The sequence below is a fragment of the Micromesistius poutassou genome (assembly GCF_964030765.1).
Source record: "Micromesistius poutassou genome assembly, chromosome: 10".
In the NCBI taxonomy this organism is placed as follows: Eukaryota; Metazoa; Chordata; class Actinopteri; order Gadiformes; family Gadidae; genus Micromesistius; species Micromesistius poutassou.
This window is the reverse complement of record NC_140280.1, coordinates 20,406,955-20,429,722: the sequence shown is the minus strand read 5'-3', so window position 1 is coordinate 20,429,722 and position 22,768 is coordinate 20,406,955. Positions and strand designations below refer to the sequence as shown.

General features: G+C 44.5%; 1 protein-coding gene across 1 annotated transcript in view; it reads right to left on the bottom strand.

Moving 5' to 3' along the window:
* The window catches only part of LOC311354703 (rho GTPase-activating protein 26-like), a 67,378-nt gene that overhangs the window by 32,398 nt on the left and 12,212 nt on the right, over positions 1-22,768 (bottom strand). Inside the window, exons 2-4 of the mRNA XM_084474540.1 lie at positions 4,302-4,397; positions 1,504-1,565; positions 40-111 (exon numbers count right to left, since the gene is read on the bottom strand). Of these exons, the coding sequence (XP_084330666.1) occupies positions 40-111; positions 1,504-1,565; positions 4,302-4,397 (230 nt within the window). The remainder of the gene's footprint in view (positions 1-39; positions 112-1,503; positions 1,566-4,301; positions 4,398-22,768) is intronic.

Here is a 22,768-nt window from a genome sequence, read left to right as displayed (position 1 = left end):
TGTGTGTGTGTGTGTGTGTGTGTGTGTTGTCACGGTTACCTTAGCAGCACTGATCTGCTCTTTCCGGAAGCGTTCCAGGGGCATGATGAGCACATCGTTGGCATTTTCAATCTAGAGCGAGATAATGTGTTGTATTACAGAACACTACAGCAAAGTACAGTACAGTGTAGTACAGTACAGTGTAGCACAGTACAGTACAGTACAGTGTAGCACAGTACAGTACAGTGTAGTACAGTACAGTACAGTGTAGCACAGTACAGTGTAGCACAGTACAGTACAGTACAGTGTAGTACAGTACAGTAGTGTAGCACAGAACACTACAGCGAAGTACAGTACAGTACAGTGTAGCACAGTACAGTACAGTACAGTGTAGTACAGTACAGTACAGTACAGTGTAGTACAGTGTAGTACAGTACAGTACAGTACAGTACAGTGTAGCACAGTACAGTAGTGTAGCACAGTACAGTACAGTGTAGTACAGTGCAGTACAGTACAGTGTAGCACAGTACAGTACAGTACAGTGTAGTACAGTACAGTACAGTGTAGCACAGTACAGTACAGTACAGTACAGTGTAGTACAGTACAGTACAGTACAGTACAGTGTATCCCAGCAAAGTTAAGTATAGTACAGCAGAGTAAAGAACAGTGTAGTACAGCACAGTACAGTGCAGTAGTGTAGTCCAGTATAGGACAGTGCAGTAGTGTAGTCCAGTATAGGACAGTGCAGTAGTGTAGTTAATTAAAGTATCATGTATAGGGAGAACTGTTATTCAGCACTAAGCAGCTTACAGTGAGGACAGGGGCAGGTCAGGGGTCATTAAGGAGCGTTTAAGGGGCTTGAGCGTCTTGCTCAGGATGCAGACAGGCAGTACAATTGCCCTACAAAGGCAAAAAGCAGTCACTAAAATGTTTGCGATACATAGAAGATGATAATGTTGACGATAAAATAATTTAAAAACGAATTACAATGTAGAAATAAATTATGAAATGCTTGTTAATGTCAGAAAAAATCCACATATCTGAATGGGAAACCTAGTTGCTACCCTTGCTGATTGGTATTTGTCACAACGGAATTGGCCATACTATCAAAAAACGTGTTGTTTTTTAGTTTCATTGTTGATGCAGATATTGCGATTTGCCCTTTTAGGGCAGTACATTAGAATACTGTTTGAAGTACCGTACACCAGAAAGGTATAGCCGTGTATGTGTAGTACTGTGTAACAGTACGGTACAACAGAAAGGTATAGCCGTGTATGTGTAGTACTGTGTAACAGTACGGTACAACAGAAAGGTATAGCCGTGTATGTGTAGTACTGTGTAACAGTACGGTATAACAGTGTATGTGTAGTACTGTGTAACAGTACGGTATAACAGTGTATGTGTAGTACTGTGTAACAGTACGGTATAACAGTGTCTGACTGTAGTACAGTAGCAGTATGTGTAGTACTGTGTAACAGTACGGTATAACAGTGTGACTGTAGTACAGTAGCAGATGTAACTCACCATACGGGTTCTCTCGTCTTCCAGGTTCTGCAGGACTCCTGCAAACTCCTGCAGAGACTTGGCTGTGGACGGAGAGAGACAGATGGACGGAGAGAGACAATGAGACCGAGAGCGAGAGAGAGAGGGAGAGGGAGAGGTAGAGAGAGAGAGAGAGAGAGAGAGAGAGAGAGAGAGGAAGCGAGAGAGAGAGGAACAATGTCAAAAGAGGAAAAAGCATATATCGAGAGAGACAGATGGTGAGAAAAAAGTGATTCAAAAGTGAAACGAGCCGTAGAAACGGTGATGAGATCGGGAAAGAAAGACAGTAGAATGTACTGGAGGCAGAGAGGAGAAAGACAGTAGAATGTACTGGAGGCTGAGAGAGAGGAGAAAGACAGTAGAATGTACTGGAGGCTGAGAGGAGAAAGACAGTAGAATGTACTGGAGGCAGAGTGAGAGGAGAAAGACAGTAGAATGTACTGGAGGCTGAGAGAGAGGAGAAAGACAGTAGAATGTACTGGAGGCTGAGAGAGAGGAGAAAGACAGTAGAATGTACTGGAGGCTGAGAGGAGAAAGACAGTAGAATGTACTGGAGGCTGAGAGGAGAAAGACAGTAGAATGTACTGGAGGCTGAGAGAGAGGAGAAAGACAGTAGAATGTACTGGAGGCTGAGAGGAGAAAGACAGTAGAATGTACTGGAGGCTGAGAGAGAGGAGAAAGACAGTAGAATGTACTGGAGGCTGAGGGCGAGAGGAGAAAGCCATCTTGTCTAACGCTGATCTGGTTCACACTGAGACTTGGCGGTCAGTAATCTGCTGATAATGACACCAGTTTGCAGGCTAGTTAAGCTGTGTTTAGTCATTTGTGCATGCTAACTTAGAAAGCTGCTACTTGTTTTTGGGTTGTCTCTCGCTCCCCCTTCTCTCTCTTTCTCTCTCTGGCAAGCAAGGCACGGCTGCATTGTTTCAGGTTAGAGTTTCCACTTCCAGTGCCCGACACACCATTGGCAAGTTCACATGCACACACACGCAGGTTCACACACACATACACACACTTATAATGATTTAAGTTGGGGATGCCAGTTACATCTTACTATGAACTTTTAATATGGCTCATAAAATTCTATCAATCCTTTTTTCCCCCTAAAAACATCTGGGTTTTGATCCAGTTCAGATCAATAGCAAAGCGCAGATTAGAGTAAAATGCATAAATTGCATTCATTGCCAGCAGGTTTCAGTGGTGGAAGTAACAAGGTAGGAGTACTTTGTCACTGCACTAAAGTATATTTGTCAGGTATCTGAACTTAAGTATATTCTATTTCTGATACTATCCACTTTTACTCCACTACTACCACTTGTTGCATAAGACAACCTGTTTTAGAGTTTACTAAACAAATCCAAAAGTGAAATACAATTTTATCTTTATATCATTTTTGTTGCGTGAATTGTTGTCAGGATTTGCATTAGCACTCATATAAAGAGGTAGCTAGGCAAACAGCGTATTATTAGAGGTGTCTTTCAGTAGCTTATGATTCCATGTCGAAATTTGGGGTCCCAAATTGACAGATTCAGAAGTGAGTGCTGATTGAGTACATGGGGGGGGGGGCTTCAGGATCTACTGCAGACACCGTGCGTTAAGAAGGCTGGGGTGGTAAGTGATGGAATAACAGGAGAGTGAAGGGTGGATAAGAATAAGAAGAGTGCTTTTTATATTTCAAAAAGCTATGTCACCAAGAAAACACAACCCTATAGCATCAAATATATAATTATGATAACAACCACTTAAAGTGTGTCTCTGTGGGCCCTGTCGATTCTCACACTGGGCGCCAAGTGTCACGGTGCTAGCCAAGTATTCTAATCATTTTCATTGTTTTGCACATTGTCCAATGTTCAAAGCACCTTCTTTTCTTTGAGTTAACAGAGAAAGATATGCATTTTGAATCAACTTTTCATATTTCATTGTATTTTTTTCCCTTAAAAGTCCCATGACATGCCACCAGGTGTGGTGTGATCCAGCACACATCAGGGGTGTCAAACCTACGGCCCGCGGGCCTAATCCGGCCCGCAGTGTCATTTAATCGGGCCCGCTAGATAATATCGAATAATATCTATCAGAACTGGCCCGCCGGCATATCGCATTTCAGCGTCTCGGCGTGGTAACCCTGGCCCGTCAACTCCGGCAGGCCGTAATCCCGTACCCCCCCCCCCCCCCCCGTCAACAACTCCGCCTGCGGACCCTGTTATAATGTAATGTCCCCAATTAATGCAATTGGCCCGCTGGCATATCGCATTCCAGCGTTAACGCGTGGTAACACTGGCGCGTCAACTCCCCCGTGAACAACTCCGTCAGCCCGTAACTCCGTACCACCCCCCCACCCGTCAACAACTCTGCCAGCCCATAACTCTGTACCACCCCCCCCACCCCCCCGTCAACAACTCCCCGCGACTTGGTCCAAAACTTCGATTTTGGCCCGCTGTACAGTTTGAGTTTGACACCCCTGATCTAGGTGAACACGCCCACTTGTGATGTCATAAGGGGAAGATTTCCAAAACGGCTTGTAACGGCTAATCACACCTCACCTGGTGGCATGGACCTTTAATATTTGAATATTCGTTTGGAAAACCCGATCATCTGAGGCTTGAAACGATGAATTCGGGCCAGCCTTTATACTGACCTGATGAACCACTATCTGATCTGAACATTCAGGCTCAGCAATACAATCAAGTAATGAGTGTGAATCAGTGAAAGAGAGAAATGACAACATTATCTTCACCCGATCCTCCAGATGTTTGGACTAGAGTTGGATGGGGTGGACTCACCGATGCAGATCTCATCGTCCGTCTCTGCGTCCCCGATACACTGGAACTTAAACTCGTTCAAAGACTCTGCAAACTTCCTCTTGGCACTCGACAAATCTGAAATAGGAGAAGAATGGGTTGTTTATAAATATGTTATTGCCAGATCATACAAAGTCATATTGACTGATATTTCTTATAATACTTTTAGTGCATACATTCTGAGCAAGGGTGTCCTAGTATGTACATATAGTGTGTGTGTGTGTGTGTGTGTGTGTGTGTGTGTGTGTGTGTGTGTGTGTGTGTGTGTGTGTGTGTGTGTGTATAACCCTGGCAGTGTTGATGGCTGCATGATGTACCAGTTTAACCTTTCATTTAGTAGAGCTTTTACTAACATTTTTACTATTCATTCCATGGAGTTCACTGAAACCTGGCCGTCAAACTTATTTATATAGTTGATTAAATGTTTGATTTCGGTCATGCTCCAAATAAATACCTACAAAGTCTCAAGGCCAAAAGCTGTCTCCTCTCTGCACACCAATTAAACATTACACTTTCATTCCTTAATTCACTTCACTATAAACTGACTGACTCGACTAAAATAAATAGTGGATGTTCTGGCGCAGTAATGGTCACCACAACATTCTTTAACTGTGTCTAACAAGGAATTCCATACAAGTCTCAGATCTGCATGCTGGATCGTCAGCACAAGCTCCCATACCCAACCCACAGCACACAAGAGTTAAGACAAACAAGGGGAACCTCCAGAAAAAAGTGTGTGTGTGTGTGTGTGTGTGTGTGTGTGATGTGTTGTGTATGTGTGTGTGTGAGGAACAGATAGTTACACAAAATGAGGGATGGGAGTGACAGACCCTAAAGAAAAAGAAAATGAAGAGTCAACGATGAAGTGTTGATTCTCCACACACACACACACACACACACACACACATACACACACACACACACACACACACACACACACACACAGTATTGAGAAACAAGCCGAGATCGTTCCCTTGAAGCCGTGGTGGATGTGGCCTGGTGGGGGCTCAGAGCCCACTAACGTCTCCCTACTGGACGGACTACAGAGCTTTACTACAGGAGCCACAACTCGGTCCACACCCCCTGTCCACATGTACTATCACGGCCAAAGTCCTGTTTCTGGATCCATCCTCACTCATCCTGGGACTTCTTTCATTCCCTCCAGTGATTCAAAAATAAGGCAAAAGTCAATCAGCGATAGGAGCTCTTGCCAGTGGTGTCGATGTGGTGTGTTTTGTGTGTGTGTGTTTTGCGTGTGTGTGTGTTATTTGTCTCTTCTGTGTGTGTGTGTGTGTGTGTGTGTGTGTGTGTGTGTGCGTGTGTGTGTGTGTCCACTAGGTGGTTCTGGGATTACCGCTGCGTACCGGGAGATGGTGTTGGCGAGAGAGGGGATGAGGTAACACCAGGGGGTTTGAGTTGAACACAATGATAAATGTATTGTGTATGGTTATCCTCAAGTAGCACCGCTGCATAGGCTAACACTGACGGTGTTGTTAGGGTACATGCTTTGTGTATGCACGTAGGTATGTACGTGAGCAAGTGCACACACACACACACACACACACACACGTACACACACACGTTTTTAAAAATCCAATCCACATTGTTGGCTGGGGTGACCAAATGTAAACGGTTGCCAAAACGAATAGACTGGATGGAGGGAGAGCCAACAATGTTGACATAATAATAATAAAAAATTAATAAATAATAATAAATACTATTCTCAGAGATTTGACTTCCCATTGGTGCCAGCCATTGTCATGAAAATCAAACAATAGGAAATGAACCTGACTGGAGAAACACAAGGTCAAGGTTCAACAAAACATGGTAGTGCAGGTACATTTGGAGCGGCTGAATCCCGTCATGCTGGTGTCCAGGTCATCTCTCACAACAAAACAACATGGCTCTGGAAGTGCAGCTCCCGTGTCAATCCAAAGTGACGGTTTGCGTCCTGAGAATGAGGCGGGCGTGTCCGCCGTGGGGACAATGGTTCAGGTCCACACAGGCTCATCATGTTGTGTACGTTTGTGTGCAAACCAACACAGAAGAGACACAGAGAGTGAGTGGGCAGAAAGTGATGAGAAACACGAGGTGGGAAACGTGAGAGGAGGGTGAGAACACAACAGGTTCTCAGTAACCTGCTGCTGCGCTGACTTCACCACAGCCTGCACTTGGAAACATAGATGAGAAACTTGGGATTCAGAATTGAATGGATAACGGAAGATATGTGTTCATGTAAATGTCTGCGTGTCCCTGTGTGTGTTTGTGTGTGTATGTGTGTGCATGTGTGTGTGAGTGTGTGTGCATGCTTTTGTGTACCTGTGTGTATGCGGGTATCCTGCAACAGACAGTAAAAGGCTTAAAATAGCTAGCCCTAATGACCTAGCACTGTCCCCTCACACTCAGAAGACCTCATTCCCAGAATTCCTCATGTGCCCTTACAGAATGAATCTCTCGCTGCCCACTGATAATCAAATCCTATTGGTTCAGGCAAAGTGTACCTCTCAACCAAGCCCCCCCTTAACATACATTAAGGCTAGCTTCAATGTCTTTCACGCACACGCACACACACACACACACACACACACACACACACACACACACACACACACACACACACACACACACACACACACACAAAAGGAATGTGTAATAGCCATTCTTGCGACACTGTACAACTATGTGTGATGTCAAAAAACACACATAGAATATAAAGAAAGGTTGTGTGTGGATATGGACAGGATGTCCAGCAGTCTACCAGTGTGGCCACTTTGTCCTACAGCCATGTGAAAAGGAACCCTATTCATCAAGGACAATAACGCATTCTTTTTCTCACATTCACACACCCGCGCACACGCACAAACCCAAACACACAATATCTGGTAGTCTGGCCATTGAGATGCTTATCTTGTGATGGAGTCACATACAACTCCATAGGAAATGGTTCTAACATGTAACTCATCGCCACTGTGGCGAGGAACAAAAAAGTAACCTGATATTAAGAAAATGTCCTGAATATTCATAGATTTTGTTACTTTGCAACTCAATGCCATTTCTCTGTGAATCATCTTTCTGCAACAGGTTGTTTCAGCGTTTCCTACCGTTGTAAGCGGGGGACTCCATAGCTAGTCTAATGGGATTCCATGATGAATCTGGCAGCTAGAATGACCAAACTGTTGTAAAATGATAGAAAAATAAGTATTTGTTATTACTGTTAGCCAGGCATTGTGAGGTGCACTTGCAGACAAGGCCCCCTGCCGGGGTGAATTTGTTCCGGATGTTTTTCTTAACCCCTTTTATTTATTTGTATTTTTGGGTTGAATCAGAACAAACTTGCCTGGTCTCTATTTGAAATCACAACTCTCACTCTTGTGGTCAGAATACACAGCGTCAGCTCTAAGACCGTTACACTGAGAGGGAGCACAGAAAAAAAAGTAAAAAGAGACGCCAAGAGACAAATGTGAAGAAAACCCTGCCATCCTCATAAGTGGCTCAGGGAGATTCAGCTCAGACCCAGCCAGCTGAGCACAGATCACATTACACCATGAGGCCAGCAGATCCCAGAGTCCTGCTAGAGCCTGACCGCTCCGTAAGGTGATCCCGCTGATGCAACCAGAACACCCGAGGTCACCCTCTACCTAAAGGTCCATCTCACGAGCAATGACTTGCGTTGGCAGTTGTGTCTTAGATCATTTAGATAGTAGAGGGTTATCCCACGTTTACCACAGGGTGAGGTATTTTTTGTGTTCATGGAAACAGAAATGGTGTGACTTCATCTATATATCTTGTTAAATGCTCGTATGTTATGGGTTAACAGGGTTATATTAACTCTGCTGTTAGGGTTAGGGTCTGAAAATAATCACTAGAATATTATCTGGCCGCGGTATAACTCAAATCCTAGACCCTGAGGGACTGCACAGAGGCCCTGACCGAACCCACATCAAAGAACGAGCTTCCACCAGGTCCCACTGTTGCGTCACCTCACATGCGTATACATGTTTGGTGAAGTTCACGACTTCACATTGGAGCTTCCTCGAGGACACATATGACTTAATTGGGCGGCATGTGGCTCAGGAAGTAGCGTGGGTTGGCTGGTAACCGGAAGGTTGCTAGTTCGATCCCTGAGTGTCGAGGTGTCCATGAGCAAGACACCTCACTCTGACTGCTCCTGACGAGCGGGCTGTCGCCTTGCGTGGTTGACTCCGCCGTTGATGTGTGAATGTGTGCATGACTGGGTGAATGTTAGGCTGCGTGGCCACTACAGAAATGCAGTCCATATACCGTTATGGAATCCAGCCGTCCCACCACGTTTCAGCAGAACCCGAGGGAGAGGACACAGCCTGGGCCAGAAACCAAGCACTGCCAGGGGCAGAGTGACGCCTTTGTTCCCGTTTCATCATGCAGAAATTCTAACCGTTTGGAGCTTTGGTTGTGCACGTCTTGAGAAATGAATGCTCCGCGTGTGTGAGATGCAGTACACACCTTAACGGTAGGGGCGCAGTGTAGGGGCACTCAAGACTCGTTCAGAGTTCACCTAGCCTCTGCATAGCCTCCCCCCTTACACCCCCTCCCCATCATGCATCATTTACATCATGCTACTCTGGACGGTTAAGGTCTTCAGGGCCGTGGTTTGCCCTCTATTGGAATCCTCCAGTAAGACGAAATAGTAGTTCACGACGCCACCACTTCCCACGCGAATGCATGGTTTAAAGCAAGTATATCCTCAGCCCTACTGCCTGCTCTCTCCCACCCTGGATGACTGAAGGCGAGCTACACGCTCAGCAGGCACGCACACACACACTGTGTGGATCTGGACAGGATATCCAGAAGTAGCTCCCACATCCACTTTGTCCCACATCCATGTGAAAAGGAACCCTATTCATCAAGGACAACACACACACACACACACCCTCACGTGTAACAATGTTACGAGAAGAAGAAATCATCCAAATGAAAAAGAGAGAACAACGATTCTATATTACAAATAAAAGTCAGCGAAAACAGAAAAATAAAGCAGAAGACCAAGAGAGCATGGTAAAGATGGCGGGTGATGTGGACAGTTTGTGGCTCATACCCAGACTGGCATTGTAAGACTTGGTAGCTAGTTGCTACCCTGTGCAGATATGGGCCTGATTTGCACAAAGCTCTTCAGTTAACCGTGCTGCTGCACTCTCCCTTTCCACCCAACTGACATTTAAACAGGCTGTCTGAATGGAACAACGGATATTCTGTTTGACGTCCTTTCAGAGATTGCTCCATGCGGATGGGATGCTTCACTGCCACCATCCAACTGGATAATATTAGCTGTCATTTTAGATGTCATCGTTGTTCTCCTCCTTCCAATTTCATTCATATATTTGAATTGGATTATATGCGAAAAGGCATTAGTCACATCTATTTGCACTCATTCCCTACTTTGCATCCAAAGCAGAAAGGAAACAATCTATTATAATCCAAAACAAAATACATATGGTTCATGTCTGGGGAAGAAGTGCTCACCAAATACGTGATGGTGAATAGTTACTGTTGTTGTGGCGTTGTATTGGTTCAATAGTGACTGTTGTTGTTGTGGTTCAATAGTGACTGTTGTTGTTGTTGTGGTTCAATAGTGACTGTTGTTGTGGTTCAATAGTGACTGTTGTTGTTGTGGTTCAACTGTTGTTGTTGTGGTTCAATAGTGACTGTTGTTGTTGTTGTTGTGGTTCAATAGTGACTGTTGTTGTTGTTGTGGTTCAATAGTGACTGTTGTTGTTGTTGTGGTTCAATAGTGACTGTTGTTGTGGTTCAATAGTGACTGTTGTTGTTGTGGTTCAATAGTGACTGTTGTTGTTGTGGTTCAATAGTGACTGTTGTTGTTGTGGTTCAATAGTGACTGTTGTTGTTGTTCAATAGTGACTGTTGTTGTTGTTCAATAGTGACTGTTGTTGTTGTTCAATAGTGACTGTTGTTGTGGTTCAATAGTGACTGTTGTTGTTGTGGTTCAATAGTGACTGTTGTTGTTGTGGTTCAATAGTGACTGTTGTTGTGGTTCAATAGTGACTGTTGTTGTGGTTCAATAGTGACTGTTGTTGTGGTTCAATAGTGACTGTTGTTGTTGTTGTTGTGGTTCAATAGTGACTGTTGTTGTTGTTCAATAGTGACTGTTGTTGTTGTGGTTCAATAGTGACTGTTGTTGTGGTTCAATAGTGACTGTTGTTGTTGTTGTTGTGGTTCAATAGTGACTGTTGTTGTTGTTCAATAGTGACTGTTGTTGTTGTGGTTCAATAGTGACTGTTGTTGTGGTTCAATAGTGACTGTTGTTGTGGTTCAATAGTGACTGTTGTTGTGGTTCAATAGTGACTGTTGTTGTTGTGGTTCAATAGTGACTGTTGTTGTGGTTCAATAGTGACTGTTGTTGTTGTTGTGGTTCAATAGTGACTGTTGTCGTTGTGGTTCAATAGTGACTGTCGTCGTTGTTCAATAGTGACTGTTGTTGTTGTGGTTCAATAGTGACTGTCGTTGTTGTTCAATAGTGACTGTTGTTGTGGTTCAATAGTGACTGTCGTCGTTGTTCAATAGTGACTGTTGTTGTTGTTGTGGTTCAATAGTGACTGTTGTTGTGGTTCAATAGTGACTGTTGTTGTGGTTCAATAGTGACTGTTGTTGTGGTTCAATAGTGACTGTTGTTGTTGTGGTTCAATAGTGACTGTTGTTGTGGTTCAATAGTGACTGTTGTTGTTGTTGTGGTTCAATAGTGACTGTTGTCGTTGTGGTTCAATAGTGACTGTCGTCGTTGTTCAATAGTGACTGTTGTTGTTGTGGTTCAATAGTGACTGTCGTTGTTGTTCAATAGTGACTGTTGTTGTGGTTCAATAGTGACTGTCGTCGTTGTTCAATAGTGACTGTTGTTGTTGTTGTGGTTCAATAGTGACTGTCGTTGTTGTTCAATAGTGACTGTTGTTGTTGTTGTGGTTCAATAGTGACTGTCGTTGTTGTTCAATAGTGACTGTTGTTGTTGTTGTGGTTCAATAGTGACTGTTGTTGTTGTGGTTCAATAGTGACTGTTGTTGTTGTTGTTGTTGTTCAATAGTGACTGTCGTCGTTGTTCAATAGTGACTGCTGTTCCACAAGCCACGATTGTTCCTCCTCACATGAGCAAAACACAAACAACGAAAACCCACATGTACACACACTTGCCCTCACCCATTCTAGCAGGTTGTCTCAGGCTCAGAGTTGGAATGACTTCTCAAAACAAACACAAGCCAATGCATTACACGGCACTGTGGTTGACAAATCACACAGACACATGCATACACAAAATGCTATCTCTGCACTCGCAAGGTTAGATGTTAAGAGATACATCTGTGTGTGTGTGTGTGTGTGTGTGTGTGTGTGTGTGTGTGTGTGTGTGTGTGTGTGTGTGTGTGTGTGTGTGTGTGTGTGTGTGTGTGTGTGTGTAAGTGTGTGTGTAAGTGTGTGTGTGTGTGTGTGTGTGTGTTTATGTATGTGTATGTGTGTGTGCATTTGAATACATGATATCCACACACATGGAAAAAAGAAGTAGAAGGAACAAAACAGAAACAAACAAATAAGGAATAACGAACAAACAAAGGAAAGGCAGAGAGCAGAGCAGCTGTGGCTCCTTTGTCCCTCTAGCAGTTTCATGGCTCATCACAAACTCGTTGAATGGCTCTCGCTAACAATAGCTAGCAGCAGCTAACTGCACCCAGAAACACCAGGGCCGAACAATGGCCAACAAAGAGCTGATGGAGGGCAAGCACGGCGGCGGGCGGCGGGGCTGGGGGCGGGGGAGAAAGCACTCAGTGTTTTATTCTTGACTTTGTCGCACTTTTAAACGTACTGCCTGGTTTACACCTACATTATCCTAACAATCCGTGAACTAGACTAAAGTTTGCACTCAGAAATGTATCTCACACAGCTATAGGGTGATTATTCTTGGTAGTTTTCTGTGATTTGAGGTAAAAGAGAGAAGGAAAGGGTGGGGTGGGGGTACTGTACACTTCTGTGAGCCTCATTGTGTCCTTCTATTTCCCTCTCTTTCTATCTCTTGTCCCAGTGCAGGCCACACTGCTCACATAGTAACAATATCCTAGCAACGGGTTGTACAAAGAAGGCAGGCCACCACTAGCCCAGGACGCCGTGTCTCCCGTTCCTCCTCCTCTCATTTAGTTTTCCCCTTCGCTCTCCGTGTCTCTTTACTCTAGAGAGAGCTTCACACCCACTGGCCAATCGGTGAACACAGAACGTCCTCATCAATCAGATATTTATTTCTCAGTGCTTTGTTCCCCCCCCCCACCCAAAAAACAACTGTCTGAGCAGTGAGGTCATCCAGGGTAGCCTGGCTGGGGGCCCGACGACTACAGACCAGAACGCAGTCAACACCGTGTGCTGAAAGTATGCGTTAGCCATCGTTTAACGTCACACACCAGCGCCAGAAAACCCCTTTTACAAAAACAGGAAGGAGGAAGGGGAAGAAATGAAAGAGAGAGCCGGACAACATGCTAACTAGATTAGAGTATTCTTCTTCAAATCGCCTGCTGTCCTCTGTCGTCCTCTTCCTCTGCTCACATACCTGACGCACGCGCATGCACGCACGTGCACACACGCGCACACAGGCTAACTTACCTGAACAGGGACCTCTTTTGCTCATATACACAATATACACAACACATCTACACAATCTACACTAAAGATTCTACCAATTGGATTCAAGAGACAGAAGAGCACAGACAGGTCATTAGGGAGCAGATAGGAGGGTTGAGGTTCATCTTGTTCTTCTTACAGGTACACTGTGGAAGACGGCCAGTTCAAAACCAGGACTTTCCTCACAGAGTAAGACCCCAGGGCAGCTACGACCACATCGACTATGATTCCTATCCAGCCCCCTCTGAGAAGCCATTTCTGGCCGAGCCCCCCTGCAAGGCTGATTCCTGTTTGCAACCATTTCAGGGTTCTTCCAAATGTAACAACAAGTATTTGACAATAAGCTGTTCCCGGGGCATGGCTCTTCCAGGCATTGGTTTCTAAACCTCAGTGTGGATACAACAAAATCACAGGGCCCAAATTACAAGACAAACTCCACCCAAGTCTGTGATTGAACTCTGAACGGCACTTAACCTAACCAGTTCATCAACATCACACTCTGGAGCGTGATTGGCTGACAAGACAACCCTTCTTGACCTGATATAACTCAGCTCTTATTGACCGGATTAGAGCCAGAAAAAGAGATTAATGACTGAGGATAAGAGAGCCAGAATATTGAGTTACAAATACTTGAGAGAAAGGCTTTCTGTGAAATAGCATGTACATAGAAAGAACAAAGGTTCAGACTTAAATAGTTTCAGTTTAAAGTGACTCCCTCTATCTGGGCTTTTCTTGGCCCTATGGAACTGGGTTGTTATCAAGGTGTTCTATAATTGTAACCCTAACCCTCTTGAGTCCCCTGAAGTATACGTCCTGTGATGAAAGGTTGTACAAGTCCATGTAACCTGATGTGACATGTACACAGTTGGACAGATGAGAAGTGAGTGCCAGTAATATGGGGAACCAGGTCATGAATAAAATAGGTCTGGAAGGATCTATTGTCCAGGGAATACGAATGAGCCAGTAACTGATTTGAAATTTGAAAAGTTGTATCAATGTGGTCCAAAGTGTGGACCCTGCCCGGGTTGAGCATGGAGCCAGAGTGTGTTTCTACTCTTCTAATCAACAGTAAGGAAGATGTTTATAAAAAGACATGGTCCAGCCTCTTCGCTTTCCTTTTCAAAGAACACATGAGTAATGTGTACAACGTGAACGTCTTTAGGGGGGTCACATCGCACACCCCATAGGGGAAGGATATGTGGTCAACCACAGTTTCCCAAAGTCTTGTGTGAAACCGTATCAGCATCCACCAGCAACCTAAAAATATATTTAATGTCATTTGAAGGACATGAGGGAGTGAGAATACCCAAAATAAAAAGGCAAAGGAAAAATATCATTTAGGCAATATTACTGTCGGCAGTTGGTGTGTGTCTGCACAACACACTCCCAGCCTGAGGGAAAAGTGTTCCTAACCGGAGGGGCTCGGACGTCGGGAGGAGAAGTCTGGGACAGTATGTTCACTTTATTCTCTTCAAATGGAAAAATGTGGTTTCCAGGAAGTGGCCTGCCTTCCTACCCTCCCTGCTCACGAGAAGCCCAACACAGGAAGGGCAGCACAAGAACAGGAAGAGGAAATGATTTATTCCCATCCTGCCTGTTCTGCTCATGGATTCTGCAAGGTCAACAGAGGGCAAACACCCAATGTATCTGCTCCTACTAGAATGATCCTGTTGTTTCTCACACACACACACACACACACACACACACACACACACACACACACACACACACACACACACACACACACACACACACACACACACACACACACACACACACACACACACACCTTCTGCCTAGCAACCATGTTGAAGACACACCTAATTCATTGGCTCCTGGGTTGGCAGGACAGGTACAACCTGGAATGTGAGCCTGCTTATTCAGTGTCTCTGAAGAACCGGCCTCCTGGGAGAAACGCTTTGAGCCTCCTCAGCAGTAACAGAGGCCGGCCCACGACCGCCCCGCCACGCTCCTGTCTGCTCCGTCCTCTGAGGTGCGTACCACCAGCAGCTAGGCCCGCTGCACCGGCTTCCAATTGTTGACGAAGCCTCGAAAAGAACGGCAGCGCAGCACTACCCTTTTGGACTGTTGCAAAGCAAACGCAGAACATCTACATCTGAACCTACAATGATGCAGGCCGCTGTCTTTGTCGAGTTCTTTTCAGCCGGGGCCGTTCAGTGTGCTCTGCCAACAAAGCACGGCAGCGCTTAGTCCCGACGTTGATGACAACGACAGAAGCACCACATCCAGCCGGGGCCACGCGGCCCCAGCTCCCCAGACAGCACACACTGGGTACAGATAATGACCATAAACCAGCCAGTGTGTGTGTGTACGTATGGAGGACCTTGGCCTTAAAACACCCAGAAACCAAGCCTTTACCTCCTCTCCTTCCTCAATAGTTTGTACATGTTCACTTCAACGCGCTCCCCTCCTTTCTTCAACCTATTTTTGTTCTCCTGACCTCCATTCTCCCTCCCGTCTCCCTGTCATTTATTTCCTCTCGTGCCGGCGGCAGTCCAAGAATTACTGGGTCATCAAGCCAATCCCATTACTCCAGCAGGACACCGCTGTTAACTACAAACCCTGAGTGCTACCATTGCCATGTGTGTGAGCGTTTTGTACTAGTGTGTGTGTGTGTGTGTGTGTGTGTGTGTGTGCTAGTGTGTGTTTGTACGTGCGTGCGTGCATGTGTGCATGCGTGCCATGCATTAATGTGTGTGTGCTTGCATGCATGTTGCAAGCTGTCTCTGACACCTGCCAGAACCACAGAGAGGCTTCTGCTAGATCAGAAAATGGTGTGATGAACACCATGATGAAGATAATACACTCAAACCTAGTGAATATTTTTTGGATAATACAAATAAAGGTTATTTGCCATGCTGAACATAAGTGTTGGAAAGGAAAATACATACTACTTACATAATGTTAATAATGTACGAATGGGATGATCCTTTTTTATATAATTGAAACAAAACAATCCTCTGTAGAACGGTATGAAGACATAACAGGCTGCTGGCAGTGGCCTTAACATCCAAACACCCTCGCTTTGTGGATACGCCTTTTATTGTTCTATTGCCAAGCGAACATGCTTCTATTAGTGGTCTGGATAGTTTTAGATAGTGCTTTGAGGAGAAATGCTAATTACGTCTAATGGTTAAAAAAATCACTACTGGCTCCAATCGAATTAGCTGAATTTTTGTGGTAGTGAAGAGTTAGCCCGACCAGATAACACGGATATATCGTATTGGGTATTTATGTTTGCCGATATGCCCTGATATTAAAACTTTAGAACTAGTGTCGGTATCTCTACTTTGGTGGTTAACCTCTAAACACAATTAGCCATGTGCAGAAATGTCACATGGTCAGAGAGCATGCAGACCCAAAGACCAGCTATGGCTTATCAAACATTTAAACTGTAAAAATAGGATTTAAAGTAAAACACTTTAGCCTGAAATGTTTTTACCGTAAGAGATGAGATGGTTGTACCCAACTCATGTTTAAGGTCATCGAGTAAGAAATAAATCTGCCAGCCCTTCATCCATGTTGATATAGCCTAAGCTCTGTGCACACATCGACCATAAGGCTTTAAAGGTAGGGCTTATTTTGGGGAAAAGAAAGAACTGGGAATTTAATCTGGCATTCAATTGACAATTTAAAGTCAACAAACCAAATTCGATGTTTGCTAAAGGTCCTTCGTGAATTCATGCCTTTATTCTTCCAACACGCAGAATGCTGTGCATGATGCGTGCGTTGATCTTAGTCTTTATTGGTCTCAGTGAAGCACTTCTGTCATTAGGTTCGTTCTCCAGCCCCTCCCACTGATTGGCTGACACCAGATCAAATTCTCCAGGCTCAAATGACAGCCGCAATGGAGTCCGACCGTGATCATCAGTGGTTAGAGAAATTCAACTAAGTGTGAAAAAAAATTAAACAAGCGCAAATAATAAAATAGATATGAGAGACATACTTTGACACTGAAATTGGTCATTTTATGTAACCGTAATATTCAGATTGAATGGACGTCTTTCCATTCAATCTGAAAGACGTCCAATCCTAGAGCCTGTAAAATGGGATAGCAACGGTCCGAGAGATTCTGCCCACTCATTGCAAGGTGGGCATTTACAGAGTGGTACCATTTTAAAGCATCCATTAGCCTCACGGAATATAACACCACAGTGCTACCCCGCCTAGCGAGCAGAGCCATCTCCCTCAACCTCAAACTATATAGGTCTAAGAAAGGCCTGCAGGACGGCACAGTCATATGCTTTGTTGGCGTGCGACTATAAAACACACACACACACAGTCCAACTTCCTCCTCGTCTCCATTGTGATGGTCATGGGGGGGGGGGAGGGGGGGGGTGACACAGATAAAGAGAGAATACACACATCATTCTCTCCACTGAACAAGTCTATTATACCCCCTTACTATCCCCCGACCACGATGACCATTGTGTCTCTGCCACACGCCCGTGTTGATGCTGCATGATAGTGGAGCCACAATCATGTTGGTTGTTGCTGCAGCCAAAGCGCAGTGGGTAACGGTGTTGGTGATGGGCATTCTGCTGCCCCTCAATCATCCCCCCGCAACTACTTAGTGTGATTCTATTTGCCTTAAGAACACTTTGTATGGTGTTTTCTAAACTACATTGGCAGAAAAAACAATCCTACGCCCTTTACCACGGATCATATTACAGTGTTTAATTGCTTAATGATGTAATATTATGTTATTATAATATTGTTATATTGCAGTTGAAGTATTGGTTTCACCTCCTCCGGTTTAAGGTTTCATGTTTGTGGGTGTAATGGTATCGCTACAGCCGTTTCCACTGGTTTGCTTTGCCTCCCCTATTTGCATGTTTTTTTATGGCTTTCTCCAAGGCTGCTGCATGCATATCATATACAAGACACTGAGTCACGGCCATAGGTCAACTTTACAAAGCAAACCGCTCCATGTTACTCCTACTGTACAGACATATTGTATGCTCTTTAATTGAATTTCAGACTAAAGAAATAAAATGTGTGACACACAACCAACAGCACATAACCACATAAACAAATCATGAAAGTCTGTTGAGAGAGATTGACAATGTGTGCGTGCGTGCGTGCGTGTCTTTTATCATAAGGCAGTGCCATCCATCTTCAATCGGCCCACAGGATTTTTCCTTTCTTCTTCCTTTTCTTTCTTTCCCCTGCTCTCTCTCCTCTTATCTCCACATCAAAGGCAAAAAAAATAAACTCCCAAGTAGACCGAGAAGGTTACGCAACAGCCTTTAGATTGGCTAAAAGCATTTTTACAGCCAAATTTTTTTAAAATGTATTTATTTAATTTACAATTTATGAACACAAATCCATAAAAAACAGTCCTTGTTTTACGTGGAGGGAAGCGTGCCATCTTACTGTAACACAACACTCACTTGAACACAAGACGCAGGTAAATAAATGTAGTCCATAATCCGTTTAAACCCCCAGAAAGGGCTGGACTCCACTTTGGGCTCTTGGTCTAAATGTGATTGTTATGGTTTCAGACGGACGGGGACGCAGGGCTTTAGATTGGAGGTGACGTGGTGGGTTTTAAACGCTAGGACCGCTGGTCACCCCTGCTGGCCCCAAATCAAATCTCAGCAGAATCTTCTATAGTCTTGCATGACCTAACGAGTATCTTCCCCTAATGCACTGACTTGGGCTACATCATATGTCCATCTGGATAACAAAGAAATACACTCATAAATACTGGAGTCCAGATGAACATATGACCAGAACGGTCACTGTGCTGGGGCTGGGATGATGCTTTGAACAGGGAGAGAGTATGACACACACACAGTGATACAGAGAGAGAGACAGAGAGAGATGATGAGTCATTAGGGAAGGCTGATAGAGAGACGCAGATAGATGGGATATGTTGAGAGTAAGGGTAGAATAGTAAGATGTTAGATAAAAGTGGATGAGAGAAAATGAGAGGTGAGCATGAATAGGCCTAGTTTCATATATTTAAACTCTATATCTATGTTGGATATAGTGCTCGAATTCTACCAATTCTACACCCCAGCATGCAAGCTGTGTGGTTTCATTTTTATTGCCGTAACTATCTTAAAATATTGCAATTTCCACTTAGAATATAACAAATGTCCTCCATTTTGTTTTGGCAGATAGAAACTCAACAGAAGGGGCGTTTCTTTGATAGGGTGGGGCGCAATACGAACACTCATATGGGTCGTTTCGGGTCATATTGAGAACAACCTAGTCTTGTTTAGTTCGGAGAGCAGGCTGGCCTTTATCAGAGGTTTACAGGCTGAACCAATTTGAGCTTTATCTAATTGACCTTGTCAGACAGATACCAGTAGAAAAGACTGCCGTGCCACTGGTGACATATAGCCAGTGATACACATAAACACACCGGAATAAGAGCCAACTAAACAACAATAATGCCTGAAACATGTCATAGACTCAGTGCTTCACCTCTTTTTGGGATAAACATGATGAAATACTCTGACTCAGAGAAAGGTTGAGCTTCATCAAGAGACAATGGCAGGTCGACCAGCACGTGGTATATAGGTAGCGTGGCATTACATTTGTCTAATGTCCAGAAGAAATTCTGTAGCAGAAACTCATTTGAACCAATGGACATGAAAAGCTTAGACAAATACAACGGTGGTTTTGAATGTTTCAAAGTGGGCTGGGTGTTGGGGCGCTTCCGGAAGGAAGGAAGGGAGACAGAGAGAGAAGCAGCATCAACACCATGTGAGGCACTCTGTCTGTCCACAGCCTGTCTGTCCACAGCCTACCACTGCAGTGAAGACTCAACCATATTGATCAAATATGACATTGCGATATTGTTCATAAATATTGTGATAATGATATTTGTTTTGATATTTGACAGCTATTTAACAGCTTGATACATTACAGCATGTGAAGACACAATAGTTTGAATTTTTTTTCCATATAATAATACACATTTAAGAGCTGGTAATTCCATTGTAATTTAAAGTCTCTGCACACTACAGTACACCAGCTAATGCGCATCGACATGTTGCTTGTTTCAAAAGATAAATGACCTTCAGCTCAACACGTGGGTTTGTGTGTAAAAGTTGACTGACTAGAACTATCAATCATTTTATATGCAATGTATTTATTTAACATCATCTTTTTGCCCAATCGCCATTTTCTTATCTATGTCCCCGCCGCAGTATTCTAACACTCACCGCCTCCAGCTGCTGACCTAGTGGTGACCCCTACATCCACCACGCTGCAGGACAAGGAGCAAGGCTACAGCAAACACACACACACACACAAACACACTAGTCGTCGACACAAGTCAAGGGACCCGGAGGTAGAGCGGGTTGGCTGGTAACCCGAGGGTTGCTAGTTGGATCCCCGGCTGCTCCTAGCTGAGAGGGGAGGAGTCCCTGAGCGAGACGCCCTGCCTGCCCCCGACCCGCTGGCTGCGTGGCTGCGTGGCTGACCCCCGGTCGGGGTGTGGATGTGGGTATGAACGGTTGTAAGTCGCTTTGGATAACAGCGTCTGCCTAATGCCCTGGATGTAAATGCACCCAAACCGCCACACACACACACACACACACACACACACACACACACACACACACACACACACACACACACACACACACACACACACACACACACACACACACACACACACACACACACACACACACACACACACAAGCAGATTATCCTCCGTTTTGAGGGCCTCTTCAACCCCTAGTCTCCCCCCACATTGCACGTGTGTGTTTGTGTGCGCACGTGCACGTGCACACACTGTAAGTGCGTGTCTCACAGGGGATAATAGAGTGAGAGAGTAACCCAAGGATTAAATACTTTAGCAGGGGGTTATTTTTAGGTACAGCCGGGATACACAGACCCACACACACACACATTTTGACATGCACAAAATACACGTGCGCACACACACACACACACACACACACACACACACACACACACACACACACACACACACACACACACACACACACACACACACACACACACACACACACACACACAGACGTGAACCCACCGTGCGCCCCCCCAGGGTGGGCCTGTGGTTTGTTTGGGTTGGATCTGAGAAATAACTGGAGACGTCTCTTCCTCTCAACACACCCACACATGTGCTCCCACACACACACACACACACACACACTCACTCATCCCCAGACACACACACAAAAAAACACCCGTACAAAACCTCCTAACACACACACCACCCCTCCAAACACACACACACACAACAAATCACAGCATTTCCTCCCCTACTGTGCAGAGCTGGAGCTAACCTAAACATTGACAGGTAGTGAAACAATGTGTGTTTATGAGAGGTTATCTATTGGCGGCCTCTCTGTGGGACGCCCACAGCGTGTGAGCAGCCTCAGTGACGCTCTCTAGGTCAATAAACGCTTACTGTTCACACTGCGGTCCGCCACTACCACTGGGTAGTACTACTACTAGTACCCAGTGGTACCACTGGGCCTCTACACAGGTTTACACAGTTACAGAGTTTAGTGTCTCCTAAGAAAATTAGGGAGACAAGAGATGCCAGCAACTGCGCTTTCAATATTTAATTTGCCACGGGGAAAAAAACATTTCCAATCGGTCTCCTCAAGGTTTTTGTTGTATTCTGGCGTTATTATCTCATGCTCATATCTTTCCCATTCCTTCTTTATTTGCTCTCTCGTTGACTTGTGTTGTGCTACCTGTGTGCCCGCTCTCCTCTGGTTTCTCCGTCCAGCCACAGTGCTCTGGTCAGAGAGCTGCCATTAGTCTGCTCTACTGAATTATTCAGTGTGTTTCTCTCTCATAAAATAGCATCAAACCATTGTGCCAGGGCAACTGTTTACATTATATAATTCAAGATATTTTGTCATTAGAACTACAATTAGATACAAAGTCATAAAAAAAATGCAGAAATGTGTGGGCAATTATCATGTGTAGAGGCATAAAACCAGTATAGTAGATTGAAAGCTTTGGACCGATACTGGAAGCCAGAAACAGAATAGAATAGCATAGAACAGATATTTATTAGCCCAAAAAAAAAAAATAATAATAATACAATACAAGAGTTGAGTGAATATACAAACCGAAAAACACAGAAACAAACCCCATAACAGTTCCATACAGCCATTTGAAATGATATGGGAATTTTACTAGACACTCATGACTACGAAGCAATTAGTAATGGATTGAAGACCTAAGTGGTCTAAAGCCAAAGCATAACGAAGGAAGGCCAGAAGTACTAAAGCGATGACACAGAAACAGTTCAGCCTGAAGGATGTTCCCCGCGGTACACTGACGCAGGGCTGGTGACGGGCTGTGATGGCTCTCTATCCAGCAGCACTAAAAGACATTTGGTTTAAAATATTTTGGGGCAAAGACTTTTATTTTTGGTAGCAGTGTTGAATGGATGGTTGGTATTACTACTTCACCACAGTCCAGATTTGCTCATGCCCCAGAGTTTAAAAATAACTCTGGCAGAGAGAGTAACACAAGGCTATGGCAGCTTGGTATAACGGTGCCATGTGACCGAGGAACAATCATTTAAGCTTACTTTGACCACATTCCCATAACGTCCCCCTAACTCCGCAGCCCTCTTCTGCTAGAACAGGTTGCAATCAGATTTTACAACATAAGGAAATCACTTGAAACCGGTTATTTGGAGGTCAACGACACATAGCACTGTAAGCCGATAATTTCTCTGTGTTGGAGCGATTAAAACATGTATTGTCTCAAATATAGCACTTTTGGTTTAATGACACTGGTTCAAATGTGCTATTTTCTGTGTCCAGTCTTAA